The following is a 27500-nucleotide window of genomic DNA, read 5'->3' as shown; positions in this document are numbered from 1 at the left end:
ATAGCCGCAGGCAGAACAGTTGAAACTGGAGCAGCAGCACGACCAGGCGGACTGAGGACAGTAAGGAGTCATCAGGCCAGGTAGTCCTGAGGCAGGAGAGGGAGAAGGAGAGGGAGAGGGAGAGAAAAGAGATAATTAGAGAGAGCATACTTAAATTCACACAGGACACCGGATAAGGCAGGAGAAATACTCCAGATATAACAGACTGACCCTAGCCCCCTGACACATAAACTATTGCAGCATAAATAATGGAGGCTGAGACAGGAGGGGTCAGGACACACTGTGGCCCCGTCTGACGATACCCCCAGACAGGACCAAACAGGCAGGATATAACACTTTGCCAAAGCACAGCCCCCACACCACAAGAGGGATATCTTCAACCACTAACATACTATCCTGAGACAAGGCCGAGTATAGCCCACGAAGATCTCCCCCACGGCACGAACCCAAGGGGGGGCACCAACCCGGACAGGAAGATCACGTCAATGACTAAACCCACTCAAGTGACGCACCCCTCCTAGGGACGGCATGGAAAAGCACCAGTAAGTCAGTGACTCAGCCCCTGTAATAGGGTTTGAGGCAGTGAATCCCAGTGGAGAGCGGGGAACCGGCCAGGCAGAGACAGCAAGGGCGGTTCGTTGCTCCAGTGCCTTTCCGTTTACCTTCACACTCCTGGGCCAGACTACACTCAATCATAGGACCTACTGAAGAGATGAGTCTTCAATAAAGACTTAAAGATCGAGACCGAGTCTGCGTCTCTCACATGGGTAGGCAGACCATTCCATAAAAATTGAGCTTTATTGGGGAAAGCCCTGCCTCCAGCTGTTTGCTTAGAAATTCTAGGGACAGTAAGGACGCCTGCGTCTTGTGTCGGTATGTACGGCAGGACCAAATCGGAAAGATAGGTTGGAGCAAGCCCATGTAATGCTTTGTAGGTTAGCAGTAAAACCTTGAAATAAGCCCTAGCCTTCACAGGAAGCCAGTGTAGAGAGGCTAGCACTGGAGTAATATGATCAAATTTTTTGGTTCTAGTCAAGATTCTAGCAGCCGTGTTTAGCGCTAACTGAAGTTTATTTAGTGCTTTATCCGGGTAGCCGGAAAGTAGAGCATTGCAGTAGTCTAACCTAGAAATGACAAAAGCATGGATACATTTTTCTGCATCATTTTTGGACAGAAAGTTGCGTAGATGGAAAAAGCTGTCCTTGAAACAGTCTTGATATGTTCGTCAAAAGAGAGATCAGGGTCCAGAGTAACGCCAAGGTTCTTCACAGTTTTATTTGAGACGACTGTACAACCATCAAGATTAATTGTCATATTCTACAGAAGATCTCTTTGTTTCTTGGGACCTAGAACTAGCATCTCTGTTTTGTCTGAGTTTAAAAGTAGAACATTTGCCGCCATCCACTTCCTTATGTCTGAAACACAGGCTTCCAAGGGAGGGCAATTTTGGGGCTTCACCATGTTTCATTGAAATGTACAGCTGTGTGTCGTCCGCATAGCAGTGAAAGTTAACATTATGTTTCCGAATGACATCACCAAGAGGTGAAATATATAGTGAAAACAATAGTGATCCTAAAACGGAGCCTTGAGGAACACCGACATTTACAGTTGATTTGTCAGAGGACAAACCATCTACAGAAACCAACTGATATCTTTCCTACAGATAAGATCTAAACCAGGCCAGAACTTGTCCGTGTAGACCATTTGGGTTTCCAATCTCTACAAAAGAATGTGGTGATCGATGGTATCAAAAGCAGCACTAAGGTCTAGGAGCACAAGGACCAATGCAGAGCCTCGGCCTGATGCCATTATAAGGTAATTTACCACCTTTACAAGTGCAGTCTCAGTGCTGTGATGGGGTCTAAAACCAAACTGAAGCGTTTCGTATATATAGTTTGTCTTCAGGAAGGCAGTGAGTTGCTGTGCAACAGCTTTTTCTTAAATGTTTGAGAGGAATGGGAGATTCAATATAGGCCAATAGTTTTTTAAATATTTTCTTGGTCAAGGTTTGGCTTTTTCAGGAGAGGCTTTATTACTGCCACCTTTAGTGAGTTTGGTACACATCCGGTGGATTGGGAGCCGTTTATTATGTTCAGCATAGGAGTAGTTTAGTTGGAATAGGTTCCAGTATGCAGCTTGAAGGTTTAGGGGCCATGATTATTTTCATCAATGTGTCAAGAGATATAGCATTAAAAGACTTGTGTGTCTCACATGATCCTAGGTCTTGGCAGTGTTGTGCAGACTCAGGACAACTGAGTTTGGAGGAATAGGCAGATCTAAAGAGGAGCCCGTAATTTGCTTTCTAATGATCATGATCTTTTCGTCAAAGAAGTTCATGAATTTATCACTGCTGAAGTGAAAGTCATCCTCTCTTGAGGAATGCTGCTTTTTAGTTAACTTCGCAACAGTATCTTATTTTCCTCAATTAAGTTGGAAAAATAGGAGGATCGAGCAGCAGTGAGGGCTCTTCGATACTGCACGGTACTGTCTTTCCAAGCTAGTCGGAAGACTTCCAGTTTGGTGTTGCGTCATTTCCATTCCAATTTTCTGGAAGCTTGCTTCAGAGCTCGGGTATTTTCTGTATGCCAGGGAGCTAGTTTCTTATGACAATTTTTTTTAGTTATTAGGGGTGCGACTGCATCTAGGGTATTACGCAAGGTTGAATTAAATTCCTCAGTTAGGTGGTTATCTGATTGTTATGCTCTGACGTCCTTGGGTAGGTGTAGGGAGTCTGGAATGGTGAATCTTTGGGTTGTCTGAGAATTTATGGCACGGCTTTTGATGATCCTTGGTTGGGGTCTGAGCAGATTATTTGTTGCGATTGAAAACGTAATAAAATGGTGGTCCGATAGTCCAGGATTATGAGTAAAAAAATTAATATCTACAACATTTATTCCACGGGATAATGACTGTGGCAGTGAGTAGGTCCGGAGACATGTTGGACAAAACCCAATGATGGCTCCGAAAGCCTTTTGGAGTGGGTCTGTGGACTTTTCCATGTGAATATTAAAATGTTTCATATTTTCTGCCATGACTACAAGGTAGGAATTCAGGGAACTCAGTGAGGCACACTGTATATGGCCCAGGAGGCCTGTAAACAGTAGCTATAAAAAGTGATTGAGTAGGCTGCCTAGATTTCATGACTAGAAGCTCAAAAGACGAAAACGCAGTCTTTTTTTGTTGTTGTAAATTGACATTTGCTATCGTGAATGTTAGCAACACGCCTTTGCGGGATGTGCTGGGGATATGGTCACTAGTGTAACCAGGAGGTGAGGCCTCATTTAACACAATACATTCATCAGGCTTAAGCCATGTTTTAGTCAGGCCAATCACATCAAGAGAATGACCAGTGATTATTTCATTGATTATAACTGCCTTGGAAGTGAGGGATCTAATATTAAGTAGCCCTATTTTGAGATGTGAGATATGCTAATGTTACTAACGCTCTCTCTTTCAATAATGACAGGAATGGAGGTCTTTATTCCAGTGATATTGCTAAGGCGAACACTGACATGTTTAGTTTTGCCCAACCTCGTTCGAGGTACAGACACGGTCTCAATGGGGATAGCTGAGCTGACTACACTGACTGTGCTATTGGCAGAATCCACTAAACTGGCAGGCTGGCTAACAGCCTGCTGCCTGGCCTGCACCCTATCTCATTGTGGAGCTAGGGGAGTTAGAGCCCTGTCTATGTTCATAGATAAGATGAGAGCACCCCTCCAGCTAGGATGGAGTCCATCATTCCTCAGCAGGCCAGGCTTGGTACTGTTTGTGGTTGAGTCGCAGAAAGAGGGCCAATTATCTACAAATTCTAACTTTTGGGAGGGGCAGAAAACAGTTTTCAACCAGTGATTGAGAGCTCATCACTCCCCTTAACTGGGAGGGGGCCAGAGATAATTACTCGATGCCGACACATCTTTCTAGCTGATTTAAACGCTGAAGCTATGTTGCGCTTGGTGACCTCTTGGTGCTGAAGTGGATAACAATATCCATATACTCTCTACACTCGGCAGTTTTAGCCTTAGCCAACATCATCTTCAGATTTGCCTTCACGTCGGTAGCCCTGCCCCCTGGTAAACAGTGTATGATCGCTGGATGATTCGTTTTAAGTCTAATACTGCGGGTAATGGAGTCGCCAATGACTAGGGTTTTCAAATTGTCAGAGCTAATGGTGGGAGGCTTCGGCGTCTCAGACCCCGTAACGGGAGGAGGAGAGACCAGAGAAGGCTCGGCCTCTGACCCGTTGCTTAATGGGGAGAACCGGTTGAAAGTTTCTGTCGGCTGAATGAGCGACACCGGTTGAGCATTCCTACAGCATTTCCCTCCAGAAGCCATGAGAAAATTGTCCGGCTGCGGGGACCGTGCAAGGGGATTTATACTAACGTTACTATCTGTACTTATTGGTGGCACAGACGCTGTTTCATCCTTTCCTACACTGAAATGACCCTTGCCTAAAGATTGCATCTGAAGCTGGGCTTGCAGCACAGCTATCCTCGCCGTAAGGTGATCATTCTCCTGTATATTATGAGTACAGCGACTGCAATTAGAGGGCATCATGTTAATGTTAATACCTAGCTTCGGCTGGTGGAGGTCCTGTAAAACTGTAAAGTTGGCAGGTAGCAAAGTAAGGTTAGCAACAAACTGCACAGCAGCACGTTAACAAGTCTACAAGTTGTGACCAGAAATGATGTCATAGAGCATTACATAGTGTATTACTGCATGCTGGCCCAATGGGTTTTATATCTTACATTATATCACATAGTCGGTTTGTATATGCATAACATACATATGCACTTGTAGACACACACACACACCTTTTAAAGGTGACTTTTAAGATCTGAACATTATTACATACAGCATAGGCTAAATAGAGATTAGTAAGAGACTTACCTTATAATAACATACAGTATTACTCCATTGTCTAGGGTTTTGGTAACATAGAAGACTTTGTAAACAAATAATGTATAGCTTCAAATCATGTTTAGAGTGATGTTGCTGTCATGGAATGTAATTCCTTCAGCACTAATGATATATTTCATATAGAATGAAATGCTATTTGCATGTAAAAATGTCATTGGATGAATGTTCTCTGTTGTTTTTGTTGGTGGCCCACTCTTTGATGGTTTGCACATCTTACAGAGTGTGGCTTTTAAGGGGTTAGGGTTGTATACTATAAGCTGTGTTATATACTTCCTTTTCTACAGGTTTGTTGAGAGTTTGCTAAATAAATAGATCATTACAATTTGAGGCATTTGAGTGAATAGCTATGTGTGTGTATGTGTGTATGTGTGTGTGTGTGTGTGTGTGTGTGTGTGTGTGTGTGTGTGTGTGTGTGTGTGTGTGTGTGTGTGTGTGTATGTGTGTTTGCGTGCGCACGTGCGTGCTTGCGTGTGTCTGATGTTTCTGTGGATTAGGCAGTTTACTGTATTACAGACCAGATCACATCATGTACTATTGTTTCCCAGATGCCCTTGTCTCTGTGTGACTGTGTCGGTCTGTTTATCTGTCTGTCTGTCTGTCTGTTTATGTCTGTCTGTCTGTCTGTCTGTCTGTCTGTCTGTCTGTCTGTCTGTCTGTCTTTCTTTCTTTCTTTCTTTCTGTCATCTTCATGCGAACCACAAGGACAAGCTCAATGCATCAGAACACTGGGAATAATCCCCATTCCGACTGGCATCATCAGTATTCTGAACATGGACACCGATTTCTCCAATTAAGCTCTCTAAAGAACTTGAGTTCTCTGGGATGGAGCGAGTGGAAAGAGGGAGGATGAGAAGAGTAGGAGGATGTTCTGTACAACTCAGGACCTTAGGAGGAAGGAGGGAGGAAGACAGGAAGCAGGAAGAGGTGAGAGAGAGAGGAGGAGGGTGAGGTCCAGGACATTTTATGCCCTGTTCAAAATCACCAAGACCTTACTTTATCCATCATCAACCAGCCATCTCTGTCAACCATCAAACCCACTGGCTCACATGTATCTACAAATCCCTTCTCAGCAAGACCCCCTTTGCAAATCAGAATTTGTTGATAAGACTTACCACTGACTGGAAACGTGTGGTAAAAAAAATAAATCACAATGTAACTCGAAAAAGGCAATACATATTCCTAACCATGTCCTACCATGGTGTATGTGTGCAGTGGCGACCCGTCATGTTTTTCATGTTATTTTCATGTTATTTTGGCATCAATATGTGTCACATATCAGTTTGCAAACAATGTAAAAAAAAATTAAAAAGAAGATATATCATTGAGTTAATAAAGACAAACATGGTCTCTTTTTTGTTTTCTTGAGTAAGGCAGCTCCAAAATGCAGGTGTTTCAGCCTAGCTCAGTGCTTCTGTGGTAGTGGGGCAAGCCAGCAGAAAATACGGAGCTTTGCGTCGTGATTGGCTCAGTGTTCTGTCACTCATAGGGACACTACGTCACCAACAAGTCTAAGGGTGGAGCTAGAAAATTCAAGCCCCGTGTGTGCTGTCATAGAGTTACATTAGAAGTTACATCATACTTTCAAAATCTTAGCTAGCAGTCGTCATCATGAATCAAGTCGACATTCTACTGGCCAATCCTTTTTAATCCTTGTCATATGAAGATAAATAATGGAGATTTATTTTATTTTTATCCGTTATTTTACCAGGTAAGTTGACTGAGAACACGTTCTCATTTGCAGCAACGACCTGGGGAATAGTTACAGGGGAGAGGAGGGGGATGAATGTGCCAATTGTAAACTGGGGATTATTAGGTGACCGTGATGGTTTGAGGGCCAGATTGGGCCAGGACACCAGGGTTAACACCCCTACTCTTACGATAAGTGCCATGGGATCTTTAATGACCTCAGAGAGTCAGGACACCCATTTAACGTCCCATCCGAAAGACGGCACCCTACACAGGGCAGTGTCCCCAATCCCTGCCCTGGGGTATTGGGATATTTTTTTTTAGACCAGAGGAAAGAGTGCCTCCTACTGGCCCTCCAACACCACTTCCAGCAGCATCTGGTCTCCCATCCAGGACCAACCCTGCTTAGCTTCAGAAGCAAGCCAGCAGTGGTATGCAGGGTGGTATACCACCAGATAAATTATAGGTAAAACGTATCGGTGCTCATCAGCCATTGGACATAAACATTACACGACAAGTTGGAAATCGCAAATTCAACAATGAGTGGTTGGAAGGAATCAGTGGCTAACTGCAAGCATTGCAAAGCAATCATTAGCCTGCTATTCAGTGGAGTGGCTGTGTGGTCCCAAGTCTATGATTAAGGGTCTCTTTTCCTAGTTTAAAATAAACATAAACATTCATCATTGGCCATGCTGTCAATGAAGCATGATTTGTGCATTGCTCAAAACAACTGTTAACTCGGAAATGCAAAATCTGACTTTAGTGAGTTCAAGACAACTGGGAACTTGGGATAAACAGCTACGACTGGGAAAATACGTTTTGAACTTTCATCCAACTCGGAACGTGGGTCTCTTTTTAGAGCTACGACCTGAAGATCACTGACGTCATCATGATTATATATTGTTTTCCAGAGTTCCCAGTTGTTTAAATTGTTCCCCATAATGTTGATTTGAATGCACTGAATTAGTCCAATCGATGAAGCGGAACTACATTTCCGAGCACCTGCGGAATTATTTCCGAGCCGTACCGGAAACCCTCAGGGTGACATTCCACAGCAGAGCACAGGCATGAAGTCATGGGATTGCTGCTAAATTGAAGCATTTTTCCACATTTAAGTTTTTTTCGGTAACGTTAGCCTCGTGAGTGAAATAATTAAAGAATGGCCGCGTGGACCTGCGGAGTTCTTCTCTACAGAGGAGCACGTGTGCTAGCGGGACGAACCGGAGCGGTAGCAGCAGCGGACAGGTAACGTTGACGCACTACAGTAGCTAGCTAACGTTACCTGCAGGCTCTACTTTAGCTAACGATACGGTAGTTGTTGTGAAAGGTAGTTAGTTAGCATTGCTGTTTTTGTGAAAGACGGCTAGCTGGCAACTAGAAACTGTAGTTTTAGTCAGTTAACGTTAGTTAGCTTTGTAGTTCTAGATAACCTTAGTAAGTTACTTTAACTTAGGTTTAGGACTCAGCATCGGGACTCCCAATGTTGTGTCCCAAAGTTAAATACTCAGCTGATGTGACAGCCAACAGAGCCGCTGCCTACGAAATCCCAAGTGAAAGGGTTAGCTAACTAGTTCACTCAAATGACTTAAATTAACGTTAGCTACCTCGGAAGTAGTTTATAGACAAATCGGCTTTGGGGTTATCAAGTTAACGTTACCTAGCTATCCAACTGCTATATCTTACCCCTTTCTAACCAAAACCAATAAAAGTAAATGCGCCCCGGCTGTATCATACCTATTCATCTCTTTCTCTGTCTACAGCTGTCTCTTTCAGAGTGTTCGGACAGTGAAGACCACAACATGGTGGGAGGAGCATCTGACGGAGGATAATAAATCATATATGAGGTTGGTCATGTGTGTGTATTCCACCAATGCATCGGAAGTACTGTAAAATATATGTAATAAGTATTGAATGAATTGCGTTCTTGCTTATTTTCCAGGAAGAGTCTGGGAGAGGAGTATAATCGACAGATAGCTGCTAAGCTCCACCCACTGAAGGATGAGCCCTGGCCCAGACAAGAATGGACAAAGGGTGTGTGTGTTTACTGTGTGGTGTGTGATGGTTATTGGTTTTCATTTGTGCTTGGGTGGGTGGGAGCATTAATGTGTGTATTAATCCAGAGAGTCGTCGAGTAGGGCTGGTTGCAGTGAAGTTGGGCATGGCCCCAGTCTGGACCAAAACAGGAGAGAGACACGTGGTGACCATGCTGCAGGTAACACACATGACACCACACGGTCACAATCTCACACACACAATCAAATCAAAGTCACAGGTGGTGGTGTGTGTGTTGTAGGTGCAGGATTGCCATGTGTTGAATTACCTGTCTAAAGAGGAGTACGATGGACACACTGCTGCCCTAATGGTGGGAGGGAAGAACGCATCGCCCTTCTACGTAAGTTCGAAGGCACACTGTTTAAAGCCATAGTGTATGAAGTAGTTAATTTACCCTTTCCCCTCTTACGCTCGCTCGCCCGCCCTGTAGAAGACAGATGAAGAGATGGAGATGTTTAGGTTGGCTGGAGTTCCTCCTAAACAGAAAGTCACCACCTTTAAAGTCTCTGACAATGCTATCATCAAACCAGGTATATACACACACCATCGTCAAACCAGGTACATACACACACCATCGTCAAACCAGGCACGTACACACACCATCGTCAAACCAGTATATACACATCATCATCGTCAAACCAGTATATACACATCATCATCGTCAAACCAGTATATACACATCATCATCGTCAAACCAGTATATACACATCATCATCGTCAAACCAGTATATACACATCATCATCGTCAAACCAGTATATACACATCATCATCGTCAAACCAGTATATACACATCATCATCGTCAAACCAGGTACATACACACCACCATCATCAAACCAGGTACATACACACCACCATCATCAAACCAGGTACATACACACCACCATCATCAAACCAGGTACATACACACCACCATCGTCAAACCAGGTACATACACACGCACCACCATCATCAAACCAGTTACATACACACACACACCACCATCATCAAACCAGGTACATACACACACCACCATCATCATCAAACCAGGTACACACACACACACCACCATCATCAAACCAGGTACACACACACACACACCACCATCATCAAACCAGGTACATACACACACCACCATCATCATCAAACCAGGTACACACACACACACACCACCACCATCAAACCAGGTACATACACACACACACACCACCACCATCAAACCAGGTACACACACACACACCACCACCATCAAACCAGGTACATACACACACACACACACACACACCACCACCATCAAACCAGGTACGTACACACACACACACACACCACCACCACCATCAAACCAGGTACATACACACACACACACACACACACCACCACCATCAAACCAGGTACATACACACACACACCACCACCACCATCAAACCAGGTACATACACACACACACACCACCACCATCAAACCAGGTACATACACACACACACACCACCACCATCAAACCAGGTACATACACACACACACACCACCACCATCAAACCAGGTACATACACACCAGGTACATACATACACACACACACACACACACACACACACACCATCAAACCAGGTACACACACCACCACCATCAAACCAGGTATACACACACACACACACCACCACCATCAAACCAGGTACACACACACACCACCACCATCAAACCAGGTACACACACACACACACCACCACCATCAAACCAGGTACACACACACACACACCACCACCATCAAACCAGGTACACACACCACCACCATCAAACCAGGTACACACACACACACACACCACCACCATCAAACCAGGTACACACACACACACACACACCACCACCATCAAACCAGGTACACACACACACACACACACCACCACCATCAAACCAGGTACACACACACACACACACACCACCACCATCAAACCAGATACACACACACACACACACACCACCACCATCAAACCAGATACACACACACACACACACACCACCACCATCAAACCAGATACACACACACACACACACACACCACCACCATCAAACCAGGTACACACACACACACACCACCACCATCAAACCAGGTACACACACACACACACCACCACCACCATCAAACCAGGTACACACACACACACACTACCACCATCAAACCAGGTACACACACACACACACCACCACCATCAAACCAGACACACACACACACACCACCACCATCAAACCAGGTACACACACACACACACCACCACCATCAAACCAGGTACACACACACACACACACCACCACCATCAAACCAGGTACACACACACACACACACCACCACCATCAAACCAGGTACACACACACACACACCACCACCATCAAACCAGGTACACACACACACACACACACCACCACCATCAAACCAGGTACACACACACACACACACACACCACCACCATCAAACCAGGTACACACACACCACCACCATCAAACCAGGTACACACACACCACCACCATCAAACCAGGTACACACACACCACCACCATCAAACCAGGTACACACACACACACACACACCACCACCATCAAACCAGGTACACACACACACACACACACCACCACCATCAAACCAGGTACACACACACACACACACACCACCACCATCAAACCAGGTACACACACACACACACACACCACCACCATCAAACCAGGTACACACACACACACACACACCACCACCATCAAACCAGGTACACACACACACACACACACACACCACCACCATCAAACCAGGTACACACACACACACACACACCACCACCATCAAACCAGGTACACACACACACACACACACACCACCACCATCAAACCAGGTACACACACACACACACACACACACACACACACACCACCACCATCAAACCAGGTACACACACACACACACACACACACACACACCACCACCATCAAACCAGGTACACACACACACACACACACACACCACCACCATCAAACCAGGTACACACACACACACACACACACACACCACCACCATCAAACCAGGTACACACACACACACACACACACACACACACACACACACACACCACCACCATCAAACCAGGTACACACACACACACACACACACACCACCACCATCAAACCAGGTACACACACACACACACACACACACACACCACCACCATCAAACCAGGTACACACACACACACACACACACACCACCACCATCAAACCAGGTACACACACACACACACACACACACCACCACCATCAAACCAGGTACACACACACACACACCACCACCATCAAACCAGGTACACACACACACACACCACCACCATCAAACCAGGTACACACACACACACACTACCACCATCAAACCAGGTACACACACACACACACCACCACCATCAAACCAGACACACACACACACCACCACCATCAAACCAGGTACACACACACACACACACACCACCACCATCAAACCAGGTACACACACACACACACACACCACCACCATCAAACCAGGTACACACACACACACACACCACCACCATCAAACCAGGTACACACACACACACACACACCACCACCATCAAACCAGGTACACACACACACACACACACACACACACACCACCACCATCAAACCAGGTACACACACACACACACACACACACACACACACACACACCACCACCATCAAACCAGGTACACACACACACACACACACACACACACACACACACACACACACACACCACCACCATCAAACCAGGTACACACACACACACACACACACACCACCACCATCAAACCAGGTACACACACACACACACACACACACACACCACCACCATCAAACCAGCTACACACACACACACACACACACACACACACCACCACCATCAAACCAGGTACACACACACACACACACACACACCACCACCATCAAACCAGGTACACACACACACACACCACCACCATCAAACCAGGTACACACACACACACACCACCACCATCAAACCAGGTACACACACACACACACTACCACCATCAAACCAGGTACACACACACACACACCACCACCATCAAACCAGACACACACACACACCACCACCATCAAACCAGGTACACACACACACACACCACCACCATCAAACCAGGTACACACACACACACACACACACCACCACCATCAAACCAGGTACACACACACACACACACACCACCACCATCAAACCAGGTACACACACACACACACACCACCACCATCAAACCAGGTACACACACACACACACACACCACCACCATCAAACCAGGTACACACACACACACACACACACACACACACCACCACCATCAAACCAGGTACACACACACACACACACACACACACACACACACACACACCACCACCATCAAACCAGGTACACACACACACACACACACACCACCACCATCAAACCAGGTACACACACACACACACACACACACACACACACACACCACCACCATCAAACCAGGTACACACACACACACACACACACACACACACACACACCACCACCATCAAACCAGGTACACACACACACACACCACCACCATCAAACCAGGTACACACACACACACACACACACACACCACCATCAAACCAGGTACACACACACACACACACACACACACACCACCATCAAACCAGGTACACACACACACACACACACACACACACACACCACCATCAAACCAGGTACACACACACACACACACACACACCACCATCAAACCAGGTACACACACACACACACACACACACCACCATCAAACCAGGTACACACACACCACCATCAAACCAGGTACACACACACACACACACACACACACACACACACACCACCATCAAACCAGGTACACACACACACACACACACACCACCACCATCAAACCAGGTACACACACACACACACACACACACACACCACCACCATCAAACCAGGTACACACACACACACACACCACCACCATCAAACCAGGTACACACACACACACACACACACACACACACCCCCACCATCAAACCAGGGACACACACACACACACACACACACACACACCACCACCATCAAACCAGGTACACACACACACACACACACACACACACACACACCACCACCATCAAACCAGGTACACACACACACACACACACACACACACACCACCACCATCAAACCAGGTACACACACACACACACACACACACACACACACACCACCACCATCAAACCAGGTACACACACACACACACACACACACACACACCACCACCATCAAACCAGGTACACACACACACACACACACACACACACACACACCACCACCATCAAACCAGGTACACACACACACACACACACCACCACCATCAAACCAGGTACACACACACACACACACACACACACACCACCACCATCAAACCAGGTACACACACACACACACACACACACACACCACCACCATCAAACCAGGTACACACACACACACACACCACCACCATCAAACCAGGTACACACACACACACACACACACACACCACCACCATCAAACCAGGTACACACACACACACACACACACACACCACCACCATCAAACCAGGTACACACACACACACACACACACACACCACCACCATCAAACCAGGTACACACACACACACACACACACACCACCACCATCAAACCAGGTACACACACACACACACACACACACCACCACCATCAAACCAGGTACACACACACACACACACACACACCACCACCATCAAACCAGGTACACACACACACACACACACACACCACCACCATCAAACCAGGTACACACACACACACACACACACACCACCACCATCAAACCAGGTACACACACACACACACACACACACCACCACCATCAAACCAGGTACACACACACACACACACACACACCACCACCATCAAACCAGGTACACACACACACACACACACACACACCACCACCATCAAACCAGGTACACACACACACACACACACACACACCACCACCATCAAACCAGGTACACACACACACACACACACACACACCACCACCATCAAACCAGGTACACACACACACACACACACACACACCACCACCATCAAACCAGGTACACACACACACACACACACACACACCACCACCATCAAACCAGGTACACACACACACACACACACACACACCACCACCATCAAACCAGGTACACACACACACACACACACACACACCACCACCATCAAACCAGGTACACACACACACACACACACACACCACCACCATCAAACCAGGTACACACACACACACACACACACACACACCACCACCATCAAACCAGGTACACACACACACACACACACACACACACCACCACCATCAAACCAGGTACACACACACACACACACACACACACACCACCACCATCAAACCAGGTACACACACACACACACACACACACACACCACCACCATCAAACCAGGTACACACACACACACACACACACACACACCACCACCATCAAACCAGGTACACACACACACACACACACACACACACCACCACCATCAAACCAGGTACACACACACACACACACACACACACACCACCACCATCAAACCAGGTACACACACACACACACACACACACACACCACCACCATCAAACCAGGTACACACACACACACACACACACACACACCACCACCATCAAACCAGGTACACACACACACACACACACACACACACACCACCACCATCAAACCAGGTACACACACACACACACACACACACACACCACCACCATCAAACCAGGTACACACACACACACACACACACACACACCACCACCATCAAACCAGGTACACACACACACCACCACCATCAAACCAGGTACACACACACACACACACACCACCACCATCAAACCAGGTACACACACACACCACCACCATCAAACCAGGTACACACACACACCACCACCATCAAACCAGGTACACACACACACCACCACCATCAAACCAGGTACACACACACACCACCACCATCAAACCAGGTACACACACACACCACCACCATCAAACCAGGTACACACACACCACCACCATCAAACCAGGTACACACACACCACCACCATCAAACCAGGTACACACACACACACACACCACCACCATCAAACCAGGTACACACACACACACCACCACCATCAAACCAGGTACACACACACACACACACACACACACACACCACCACCATCAAACCAGGTACATACACACACACACACACACACACCACCACCATCAAACCAGGTACACACACACACACACACACACACCACCACCATCAAACCAGGTACACACACACACACACACACACACCACCACCATCAAACCAGGTACACACACACACACACACCACCACCATCAAACCAGGTACACACACACACACACACACACACCACCACCATCAAACCAGGTACACACACACACACACACACACACCACCACCATCAAACCAGGTACACACACACACACACACACACACCACCACCATCAAACCAGGCACACACACACACACACACACACACCACCACCATCAAACCAGGTACACACACACACACACACACACACCACCACCATCAAACCAGGTACACACACACACACACCACCACCATCAAACCAGGTACACACACACACACACCACCACCATCAAACCAGGTACACACACACACACACCACCACCATCAAACCAGGTACACACACACACACACACACACACCACCACCATCAAACCAGGTACACACACACCACCACCATCAAACCAGGTACACACACACACACACACCACCACCATCAAACCAGGTACACACACACCACCACCATCAAACCAGGTACACACACACCACCACCATCAAACCAGGTACACACACACCACCACCATCAAACCAGGTACACACACACCACCACCATCAAACCAGGTACACACACACCACCACCATCAAACCAGGTACACACACACCACCACCATCAAACCAGGTACACACACACCACCACCATCAAACCAGGTACACACACACCACCACCATCAAACCAGGTACACACACACCACCACCATCAAACCAGGTACACACACACCACCACCATCAAACCAGGTACACACACACCACCACCATCAAACCAGGTACACACACACACACACACCACCACCATCAAACCAGGTACACACACACCACCACCATCAAACCAGGTACACACACACACACACACCACCACCATCAAACCAGGTACACACACACACACACACCACCACCATCAAACCAGGTACACACACACACACACACCACCACCATCAAACCAGGTACACACACACACACACCACCACCATCAAACCAGGTACACACACACACACCACCACCATCAAACCAGGTACACACACACACACACACCACCACCATCAAACCAGGTACACACACACACACCACCACCATCAAACCAGGTACACACACACACACCACCACCATCAAACCAGGTACACACACACACACCACCACCATCAAACCAGGTACACACACACACACCACCACCATCAAACCAGGTACACACACACACACCACCACCATCAAACCAGGTACACACACACACACCACCACCACCATCAAACCAGGTACACACACACACACCACCACCACCATCAAACCAGGTACACACACACACACACCACCACCACCATCAAACCAGGTACACACACACACACACCACCACCATCAAACCAGGTACACACACACACACACCACCACCATCAAACCAGGTACACACACACACACACCACCACCATCAAACCAGGTACATACACACACACACACACCACCATCAAACCAGGTACATACACACACACACACACACCACCACCATCAAACCAGGTACATACACACACCACCACCATCATCAAACCAGGTACACACACACACACACCACCACCATCAAACCAGGTACACACACACACACACACCACCACCATCAAACCAGGTACATACACACACACACACACACCACCACCATCAAACCAGGTACACACACCATCACCATCAAACCAGGTACACACACATACCACCACCATCATCAAACCAGGTACATACACACACCACCACCATCATCAAACCAGGTACACACCATAGGAAACTAGTGAGTGGAGGATGGCTCATAATGATGCCAGGAATATATGGAAAACGTGTTTGATACCATTCTATTCATGCCGCTTGTGATCCACTCACACCATATACACACAGAGACTATACGAAAACACGCACACACATAAACACACTGCCATCATCAAACTAGGTACTGAATCCAACTACACTGTTAAACCCTATCTCTCTCTGTGTGTCTCCACTCAAGGCACTCCTCTCTATGCAGCACACTTCCGTCCAGGACAATATGTAGATGTCACAGCCAAAACGTGAGTTATGTCTCCACACCCTCATCTCTGTCTAGCTCCCTGCCCTCATCTCTCTGTCTGTCTGGCTCCCTGCCCTCATCTCTCTGTCTGTCTGGCTCCCTGCCCTCATCTCTCTGTCTGTCTGGCTCCCTGCCCTCATCTCTCTCTCTGTCTGGCTCCCTGCCCTCATCTCTCTCTCTGTCTGGCTCCCTGCCCTCCTCTCTCTCTGTCTGGCTCCACGCCCTCATCTCTCTCTGTCTGGCTCCACGCCCTCATCTCTCTCTCTGTCTGGCTCCCTGCCCTCCTCTCTCTCTGTCTGGCTCCCTGCCCTCCTCTCTCTCTGTCTGGCTCCCTGCCCTCATCTCTCTCTCTGTCTGGCTCCCTGCCCTCATCTCTCTGTCTGTCTGGCTCCACGCCCTCATCTCTCTGTCTGTCTGGCTCCACGCCCTCATCTCTCTGTCTGTCTGTCTGGCTCCACGCCCTCGTCTCATCTGTCTGTCTGGCTCCACGCCCTCATCTCTCTGTCTGTCTGTCTGGCTCCACGCCCTCGTCTCTCTGTCTGTCTGTCTGGCTCCACGCCCTCGTCTCTCTGTCTGTCTGTCTGGCTCCACGCCCTCGTCTCTCTGTCTGGCTCCACGCCCTCGTCTCTCTGTCTGGCTGGCTCCACGCCCTCGTCTGTCTGTCTGTCTGGCTCCACGCCCTCGTCTGTCTGTCTGTCTGGCTCCACGCCCTCGTCTCTCTGTCTGGCTCCACGCCCTCGTCTCTCTGTCTGGCTCCACGCCCTCGTCTCTCTGTCTGGCTCCACGCCCTCGTCTCTCTGTCTGTCTATTTCTGGAGAATTGTTCAATTTCTGTGTTCTAGAATTCTTCTTTGTTCTCGTGTGTGTGTGTGTGTGTGTGTGTAGTATTGGTAAGGGTTTTCAGGGGGTGATGAAGCGGTATGGGTTTAAAGGCCAGCCAGCGTCTCATGGCCAGACCAAAACACACCGCAGACCTGGAGCCTCGGGACCTGGAGGGGTAAGACACACACCATTGTTGACTGTTTAAAGATTTTGGGAAAAAATCAATACATCTAAATAAATATGTAACATCTCATTCACACACACACACACACTAAAAACACTACCTACACACACACACACACACACTAAAAACACTACCTACACACACACACACACACACACTAAAAACACTACCTACACACACACACACACACACACACACACACACACACACACTAAAAACACTACCTACACACACACACACACACACTAAAAACACTACCTACACACACACTAAAAACACTACCTACACACACACACACACACACTAAAAACACTACCTACACACACACTAAAAACACTACCTACACACACACACTAAAAACACTACTTACACACACTTGGACTAAACGGTGTCTCTTCAGGATCCAGCCAAAGTCTTCAAAGGGAAAAAGATGCCAGGCATGATGGGAAATGTGTTTGACACTGCCCACGGCCTAAAGGTACGCACCCCCACCCCACACACACAGTCCATGTAAGCACCTTCAGAGTGCTTGCCTGAACTCTTTATGTTGCTATCTAACTGGTCCACAACACCCAAAGCAACATCTTCTACCAATGTCTGACTCTCTCTCTCTAGGTATGGAGAGTTAACACCAGGTATAATGTTATCTATGTTCATGGCTCCGTTCCTGGCCACAAGAACTGCTTACTAAAGGTACGACATACACCAGCCAGACTTACCATGCTGCTCGATGCATTTCTATTGGTCTGGCAGATAAAGTTACTGACCTTCTGTTTGTCCAATCACATGGTTTCATAAAGTTACTGACCTTTTGTTTATCCAATCATGTGGTTTCATAAAGTTACTGACCTTTTGTTTATCCAATCACGTGGTTTTATAAAGTTACTGACCTTTTGTTTATCCAATCACGTGGTTTTATAAAGTTACTGACCTTTTGTTTATCCAATCATGTGGTTTCATAAAGTTACTGACCTTTTGTTTATCCAATCACGTGGTTTTATAAAGTTACTGACCTTTTGTTTATCCAATCACGTGGTTTTATAAAGTTACTGACCTTTTGTTTATCCAATCACGTGGTTTTATAAAGTTACTGACCTTTTGTTTATCCAATCATGTGGTTTCATAAAGTTACTGACCTTTTGTTTATCCAATCACGTGGTTTTATAAAGTTACTGACCTTTTGTTTATCCAATCACGTGGTTTTATAAAGTTACTGACCTTTTGTTTATCCAATCACGTGGTTTCATAAAGTTACTGACCTTTTGTTTATCCAATCATGTGGTTTCATAAAGTTACTGACCTTTTGTTTATCCAATCACGTGGTTTTATAAAGTTACTGACCTTCTGTTTGTCCAATCACATGGTTTTATAAAGTTACTGAAATGGTTGTCCAATCATATGGTTTAGGTGAGGGACACTAACCTACCGACTTATGTGGAGAAGAACATCAACCCTCCGTTTCCAACATTTTTCTGTGAGGAGGACGAACAGCTGCCTGAAGACCTGTACGACGAAGACCTGTTCATACACACACAGCCCTCACTCACACTCTAACAAACACACAGAGCCCTAACTCTTACACACAGACATACACACACACACACAGCCCTCACTCACATTCTAACAAACACACAGACATACACACAATCTCATGTCACAGTTGGTCACCATACAATTGATATGTAGGGTTAGCGGTGAAATATTTAAATGTTTTCTAGCCACACCCCTCTGTAGTCATGATGTCATTGTGTCTGGGACATTAAACATTCTTTCCTGGAAATACGTTTGCTTTTCGTTAATTATCTTCTCTTTTTTCCTCTCGGTCTCTCCCTTGCTCTTTCACTCTAATGACCAGAGTTCAGTCACTTCTGTTTCCAAAACTGTGGTAAACAGAGGAGTGATGTAAGGGTCCCCCAGAGGGACAAACTGAACCGAAGAGCTAGGAGAGAGAGAGAGATGGAGGGAGGGTCAGGAAGCTGAGGGAGGGCTGCAGAATCATAAAGGCTGACATTTGTGTGAGGGAATGGGGGATAAATGGGAGGAGGGTGATAGGCAGGGAGCAAGAGATGAAGAGAGGGGTATAAATTAGGACATTGTTACAGCAGAACCGCTGAGAGATACGCATAGATAATATGGGGGGTTAGTGGCTGGTGTGTGTTGAAGACAGTAGAATAGGGTTTATGTAAACCGTTAATGTTGTTATTCTGACTGACTCCTATGAAAGCCCTCTTTTTCTACCTTCCACCATCTCTGTCAAGATGATTATGTTCTGGAGTTCTATTAACTGCAATGATTTCCCCATGATGTCCTGGAACACACACACACACAGCCTCAAACAGGAATGTTACCATTAGAAATGTCTGTTGTAATTATTCTGCACAACAGGCCTCCCGATATCTCTATCCACCCCCAACCTTTCCCCCTCCCCTTTCCCACCTCATCTTCCTGCCGCTTTCCCTCTCCCCCTCCCACCCTCTCCTTTCCCTCTCCCCCTCCCACCCTCTCCTTTCCCTCTCCCCCTCCCACCCTCTCCTTTTCCCCTCTAGTTCTCTTAGCCTCTCTGCTTGGCCTCTGTCGATTGATGAGCTTTAATGGGAAAGACATTCCTTTTAAAGTGTGTGTGTACACTGCAGAGCATCCGACTCTACTGTACTACACACTAATAGATCTTCTATATGACTCCATAATATCCAGATCTATGTATATGATACTCTGACATAGTTTACACCTGCTACTAACATGCGGCCTGTGGTCAGATCATGGACGGATTCGTTTTTTATCAGGTGTTATCAGAAGGGTGTGTGTGTGACAGTCTGACCTTTTTGTCTTGATGGATGTCGTCCGATACTGTTGCCTCCACATTATGGATATTGTATTCACATTAATGCTGATTTGGTCAGCAGGTAGTAGATTAAGTGTTTCTGATTGACTGAGTTTACAGACCTGCTTTTCTCTCCCTAGACAACTTATGTGTACGTGTGTAACTTCAGCTACGCCTTGTGTGTGTGGCGAGTGAGCGCTGTGTGATATGAATAATTGAGTGTGTTATTTGAAGGAAGCAGCGTCTCTACATTAACCCTCTATCACCACACCACACTGACAGTCTATGATACAGTCACACACACACATATGCATGACACAGATTAGAGCAGGATGAGCAGCAACACAAACCCTCTCACCAGTGAGACTGACAGAACCATCATCATGACCACCATCATTGATGACGAGGAGCGGAGTGAAATGTAACCTCTGACCTCTCTCAACCCCCCCCCCCCCGACTAGAACTATTCTGTGGTTTTATAATCATTCAACCTTGATTCAATTCAATGCACCTTTATTCATCCCTCAGGAGCAATAAGGTGGGCAGGACACAAGCAGTAACCTGGCAACTCTCCCCTCTCTCTCTCTAGCTCAGCTAAAGGCCTTTGTGTCAGGTTACACAGTTTTCCTTTCAGGCCAGGGAGGAGAAATGTCATCTTTGTGTCTGTGCTAACATTCTCTTTCTCTCTGTCACACTCTCACACACACACACTCAGCACACTCTGTCACATGAACCTGATCTTGAGGGCCTCTGGGCCAGATGAAGAGAGTGCTGACCTCACTTCCCTTACCTCTTTCTTTCTCTCCCCATCTCTTTCTTCACTATCTATCTCTTGCTCTGTCACTCTCTGCTTTCTCCCACTGTCCCCCCCCCATCTCTTTCCTCACTATCTATCTCTTGCTCTTTCACTCTCTGCTTTCTCCCACTGTCCCCACCCCCCACACCCTCTCCCTTCTATTGATTGGTTGACATCCCAGGTTTGACTTCCTGTTGTGATGGTTTCCGTGACACCCTGAAAACTATTGACATTTATTTACCCCAGAATCACAATCGACACACACAGATACACCCCGGTGGCACCACATGTCTCTCCCAGTTTGAGTTCCGGTAGCACTGCTGGAGGCTGGCTGAAAAGGAGCCCCTTCTCTACCAGACACCTGCACCTCTCTCTCACACAAGTGCACACGCTCACAAATACACACACACATGTACACACTCACGAATGTGCACACACACCAACAGCTAAACAGTAAACATTGCAGCGTACCTGGAGTCATTATCATGCAGAGCTACAAAGCATTGCAGTATCTAACAGTGCTCTAATCTACTACTGTACTCTAATCTACTACAGTGCTCTAATCTACTACAGTGCTCTTATCTAATACAGTGCTCTAATCTACTACAGTGCTCTAATCTACTACTGTGCTCTAATTTAATACAGTGCTCTAATCTACTACTGTGCTCTAATCTAATACAGTGCTCTAATCTAATACAGTGCTCTTTGCTCTAATCTACTGTAGTGCTCTGTGCTCTAATCTACTGTAGTGCTCTGTGGTCCAATCTAATACAGTGCTCTAATCTTCTGTAGTGCTCTGTGCTCTAATCTAATACAGTGCTCTAATCTACTACATTGATCTGTGCTCCAAACTACTGTAGTGCTCTGTGCTCTAATCTACTGTAGTGCTCTAATCTGCTGCAGTGCTCTGTGCTCTAATCTGCTGTAGTGCTCTATGGTCCAATCTAATACAGTGCTCTAATCTACTACAGTGATCTGTGCTCTAAACTACTGCAGTGCTCTGTGCTCTAATCTGCTGCAGTGCTCTGTGCTCTAATCTTCTACAGTGCTGTACTGCAATGTGCTCTAATCCACTGTACATCTCTAGTTTGTGCATGTGTGCGTGCGGGTGTGTGTCACGTGTGTACATGCGTTTGTGTCCTCTACACACATAGCATGTGAATTTGTCAGTTGAATGATAGGATCCTTGAACAGAATAAATCCTAACTGTTTTTCTAGTATGCGTTTCACCAGTCACAACCATGGAACACACCTGACATCTAGTGGTCATGAGGATAAATGCACTCGTGTATCAAATGTTCAGTCATAGCGGGACAACCATTTATATCAAAGATCTTTATAGGTCCCAGGTTGTAAAGCACTTTATTTTAGACCAAAAGAAGTTATCAAAATGAAAAACATGAACACAAAGAATAAACCGTTTTTAAAACAGGAACGTTGCTGTAATACAACATTGGTAAGCCTAGTAACATGTTAATAACGCTCCATAAATGGTTAACAAGACATGAATAAACCTGAATAAGTACCTTAGTACCACACTGATGCATAGATAGATTGCTCTTGTATTGGCACCATCGTTAGGAGAAAGTGTCCCCTGGACGTGGGGTCCTGATTTTGGTCTGGGTGTCATTGATGTGGTCAGGTCTAGGGTGTGGTTAGTCTATGATTGGGAGGTAGTCAGGTCTAGGGTATGGTTAGACTATGATTGGAATGTAGTCAGGTCTAGGGTATAGTTAAACTATGATTGGGATGTAGTCAGGGTTAGCTGTTTACGGTATAGTTAAACTATGATTGGGATGTAGTCAGGGTTAGCTGTTTACGGTATAGTTAAACTATGATTGGGATGTAGTCAGGTCTAGGGTATAGTTAGACTATGATTGTGATGTAGTCAGGTCTAGGGTATGGTTAGTCTATGATTGGGATGTAGTCAGGTCTAGGGTATGGTTAGACTATGATTGTGATGTAGTCAGGTCTAGGGTATAGTTAGACTATGATTGTGATGTAGTCAGGTCTAGGGTATGGTTAGTCTATGATTGTGATGTAGTCAGGTCTAGGGTATAGTTAGACTATGATTGTGATGTAGTCAGGTCTAGGGTATAGTTAGACTATGATTGTGATGTAGTCAGGTCTAGGGTATAGTTAGTCTATGATTGGGATGTAGTCAGGTCTAGGGTATAGTTAGACTATGATTGTGATGTAGTCAGGTCTAGGGTATAGTTAGACTATGATTGTGATGTAGTCAGGTCTAGGGTATGGTTAGTCTATGATTGGGATGTAGTCAGGTCTAGGGTATGGTTAGACTATGGTTGGGATGTAGTCAGGGTTAGCTGTTTACGGTATAGTTAGACTATGATTGTGATGTAGTCAGTTCTAGGGTATGGTTAGTCTATGATTGGGATGTAGTCAGGTCTAGGGTATAGTTAGACTATGATTGTGATGTAGTCAGGTCTAGGGTATAGTTAGACTATGATTGTGATGTAGTCAGGTCTAGGGTATGGTTAGTCTATGATTGGGATGTAGTCAGGTCTAGGGTATGGTTAGACTATGATTGTGATGTAGTCAGGTCTAGGGTATAGTTAGACTATGATTGTGATGTAGTCAGGTCTAGGGTATAGTTAGACTATGATTGTGATGTAGTCAGGTCTAGGGTATAGTTAGTCTATGATTGGGATGTAGTCAGGTCTAGGGTATAGTTAGACTATGATTGTGATGTAGTCAGGTCTAGGGTATAGTTAGACTACGATTGTGATGTAGTCAGGTCTAGGGTATGGTTAGTCTATGATTGGGATGTAGTCAGGTCTAGGGTATGGTTAGACTATGGTTGGGATGTAGTCAGGGTTAGCTGTTTACGGTATAGTTAGACTATGATTGGGATGTAGTCAGGTCTAGGGTATAGTTAGACTATGGTTGGGATGTAGTCAGGTCTAGGGTATGGTTAGACTATGGTTGGGATGTAGTCAGGGTTAGCTGTTTACGGTATAGTTAGACTATGATTGGGATGTGGGTATGGTATGGTTGTGTTCCGAGGTTAGGATTAAGACAGTGAGTAGGTGCTGATAGGGTGGGAGAGGTGGGGGGAGGATGGTGGGGAGGGATAGTGGAGGATGGGTGAGGAGGGGGAGGGATGTAGAGTGACTTGGGGGTGAGGTTTGTCTGAGTGGGGGGCTCTGGAGTGACCCCTGGGTGTAGGAAGCGGGGGGGAAGAGGGCTGGTAGGGCAGGTGATGGGAGGAGGAAGGGGAGGCAGCACTATGGTGGTGGGTGGAAGGATAATGGAAGGCGCTATGATGGGGTGAGGAGGGGGAGGACTGGTAATGGTGTGAAGCATGATGAGGGGAGACAGGCATTCTCTGAGGAGAGGTAAAACGGAGGGAGCTGTAATGGGGGTAGGAGTGGCGATGAGGGGAGGTGTGAGATTGATGATGAGGAGTAACGTGATTCTGAGAGACCTGTGAGTCTTTAATGGGGTTAAAGTTCATGTTAGGGTTAGAGTTATTGCTATAGTTCCAGGAAGTCTTATTGGAGTTACTATTGGGCAGTATGTTAGGCTCAGAGTGGTTCCAAGCAGTAGCCATGCTGTGGTTGGTGTAGTTAGTGGTGGTAGGATTACTGGTAGTAGTAGAGGGACCAGTCCCCTTCTTGTAGAGGAAGAAGTTGTAGTGCAGAGGGGGGCTGGCCTCGGGGCGGAGCTTAGCCTCTTTAGGGAGGAGCAACTGTAGACCAATGGTGACTCCATCCTGCTTTAGAAATATATAGGGTTGAGAGTCAGAGGAGGATAGACATTTATAGACTAGAGAAGATAGAAATAAGTTGGATAGACAGGGTAAGTGAGAAAGATAAAGAGAGTGATGGTTGAGATAGAGGGAAGGAATGGAGAAATGGAGAACAAGGGTTAAGAAAGAGAACAGGTGTGCATGTGTGTGAGAGAGGGAGGACAGCTCATAATAATGGCTGGAACGAGCAAATGGCATCACACCATGTGTTTGATGTGTTTGATACCATTACATTGATTCCACTCTAGCCATTATCATCAGCCCGTCATCCCAAATGAAGGTGCCACCAACCTCCTGTGAGAGTACGTTCTATTGGTTGCAAGAATTTTGTATAATATTTTAAATTAACAAAATGTAAGTTTTGAATCTGGCGTCGTTTTGCGTATCAGTTCAATCTTAGTTCAAAAGATAATGTTTTTTTTTTAAATCTATTAGTATATTTGAGTTTAACCACATTATTTGTTGTAATATTTGTTCTGTTTTTGATTTTCTGGTGGATTAAACTGAAATTGAACCAACTTTCTATGGCTTGTTTAAAAAATTACGATATTTGGGAGATGATTTCCTTTTTAAATAACTGAAAGTGAGAGGTTGTAATCTGAATAAAGGGAGAAAGGCCATTCTTGAACATGGGGTGAGACAATTTATTAATTTGCTAGAGAACCAGTTTGGATTTAAGTATAACTTTTGTATGACTGACACCTTTAGTGAGAGGTCTAATGCTTTAATATTTAATCATTTCTGCCTCCGAATTCATATTCATTATATAAATAGGCCCTTTCATTTTGTCTGGTTCGCCGTTCCAAATAAAATGGAATATAAGACCATAAGCAAATAGGTAAACTGTGATGTGACTAAATAATTATTCAGGGGGATTTTTCCACCAATAGACAGGTATTTTCCTTTCCATGGTAGCATGATCCATTTTTGCTAACTT

The 27500-nt window shown here is 46.1% G+C and overlaps 2 protein-coding genes across 2 annotated transcripts in view; one reads left to right on the top strand and one right to left on the bottom strand.

Annotated features, from left to right (window-relative positions):
• Positions 1–7618: 7618 nt before the first annotated feature.
• LOC139373681 (mitochondrial ribosomal protein L3) lies at positions 7619–22143 on the top strand. Its single transcript, XM_071114522.1, has 11 exons — positions 7619–7851; positions 8367–8450; positions 8546–8637; positions 8727–8818; positions 8900–8998; positions 9089–9188; positions 18110–18170; positions 19054–19165; positions 19575–19652; positions 19790–19867; positions 20582–22143. The coding sequence occupies exons 1-11, from the start codon at positions 7766–7768 to the stop codon at positions 20726–20728; spliced, it is 1029 nt and encodes a 342-aa protein (XP_070970623.1). The 5' UTR covers positions 7619–7765; the 3' UTR covers positions 20729–22143.
• A 3682-nt stretch (positions 22144–25825) lies between these two features.
• The window catches only part of LOC139372370 (uncharacterized), a 36063-nt gene continuing 34388 nt past the window's right edge, over positions 25826–27500 (bottom strand). The window contains exon 6 of the mRNA XM_071112082.1: positions 25826–26530. Within this exon, the coding sequence (XP_070968183.1) occupies positions 25826–26530 (705 nt within the window). The remainder of the gene's footprint in view (positions 26531–27500) is intronic.

The sequence above is a fragment of the Oncorhynchus clarkii genome, chromosome 18, assembly GCF_045791955.1.
Source record: "Oncorhynchus clarkii lewisi isolate Uvic-CL-2024 chromosome 18, UVic_Ocla_1.0, whole genome shotgun sequence".
NCBI lineage: Eukaryota > Metazoa > Chordata > Actinopteri > Salmoniformes > Salmonidae > Oncorhynchus > Oncorhynchus clarkii.
The sequence above is the reverse complement of the archived record's forward strand: the minus strand, read 5'-3'. Positions and strand labels throughout refer to the sequence as shown.

Coding starts and splice junctions, on each gene's coding strand:
- LOC139373681 (XM_071114522.1), top strand. CDS start 7,766: ATGGCCGCGTGGACCTGCGGAGTTCTTCTCTACAGAGGAGCACGTGTG. Junction 8,999..9,088: donor AGAACGCATCGCCCTTCTAC/GTAAGTTCGAAG, acceptor CCCGCCCTGTAG/AAGACAGATGAAGAGATGGA. Junction 19,653..19,789: donor ACACTGCCCACGGCCTAAAG/GTACGCACCCCC, acceptor CTCTCTCTCTAG/GTATGGAGAGTTAACACCAG.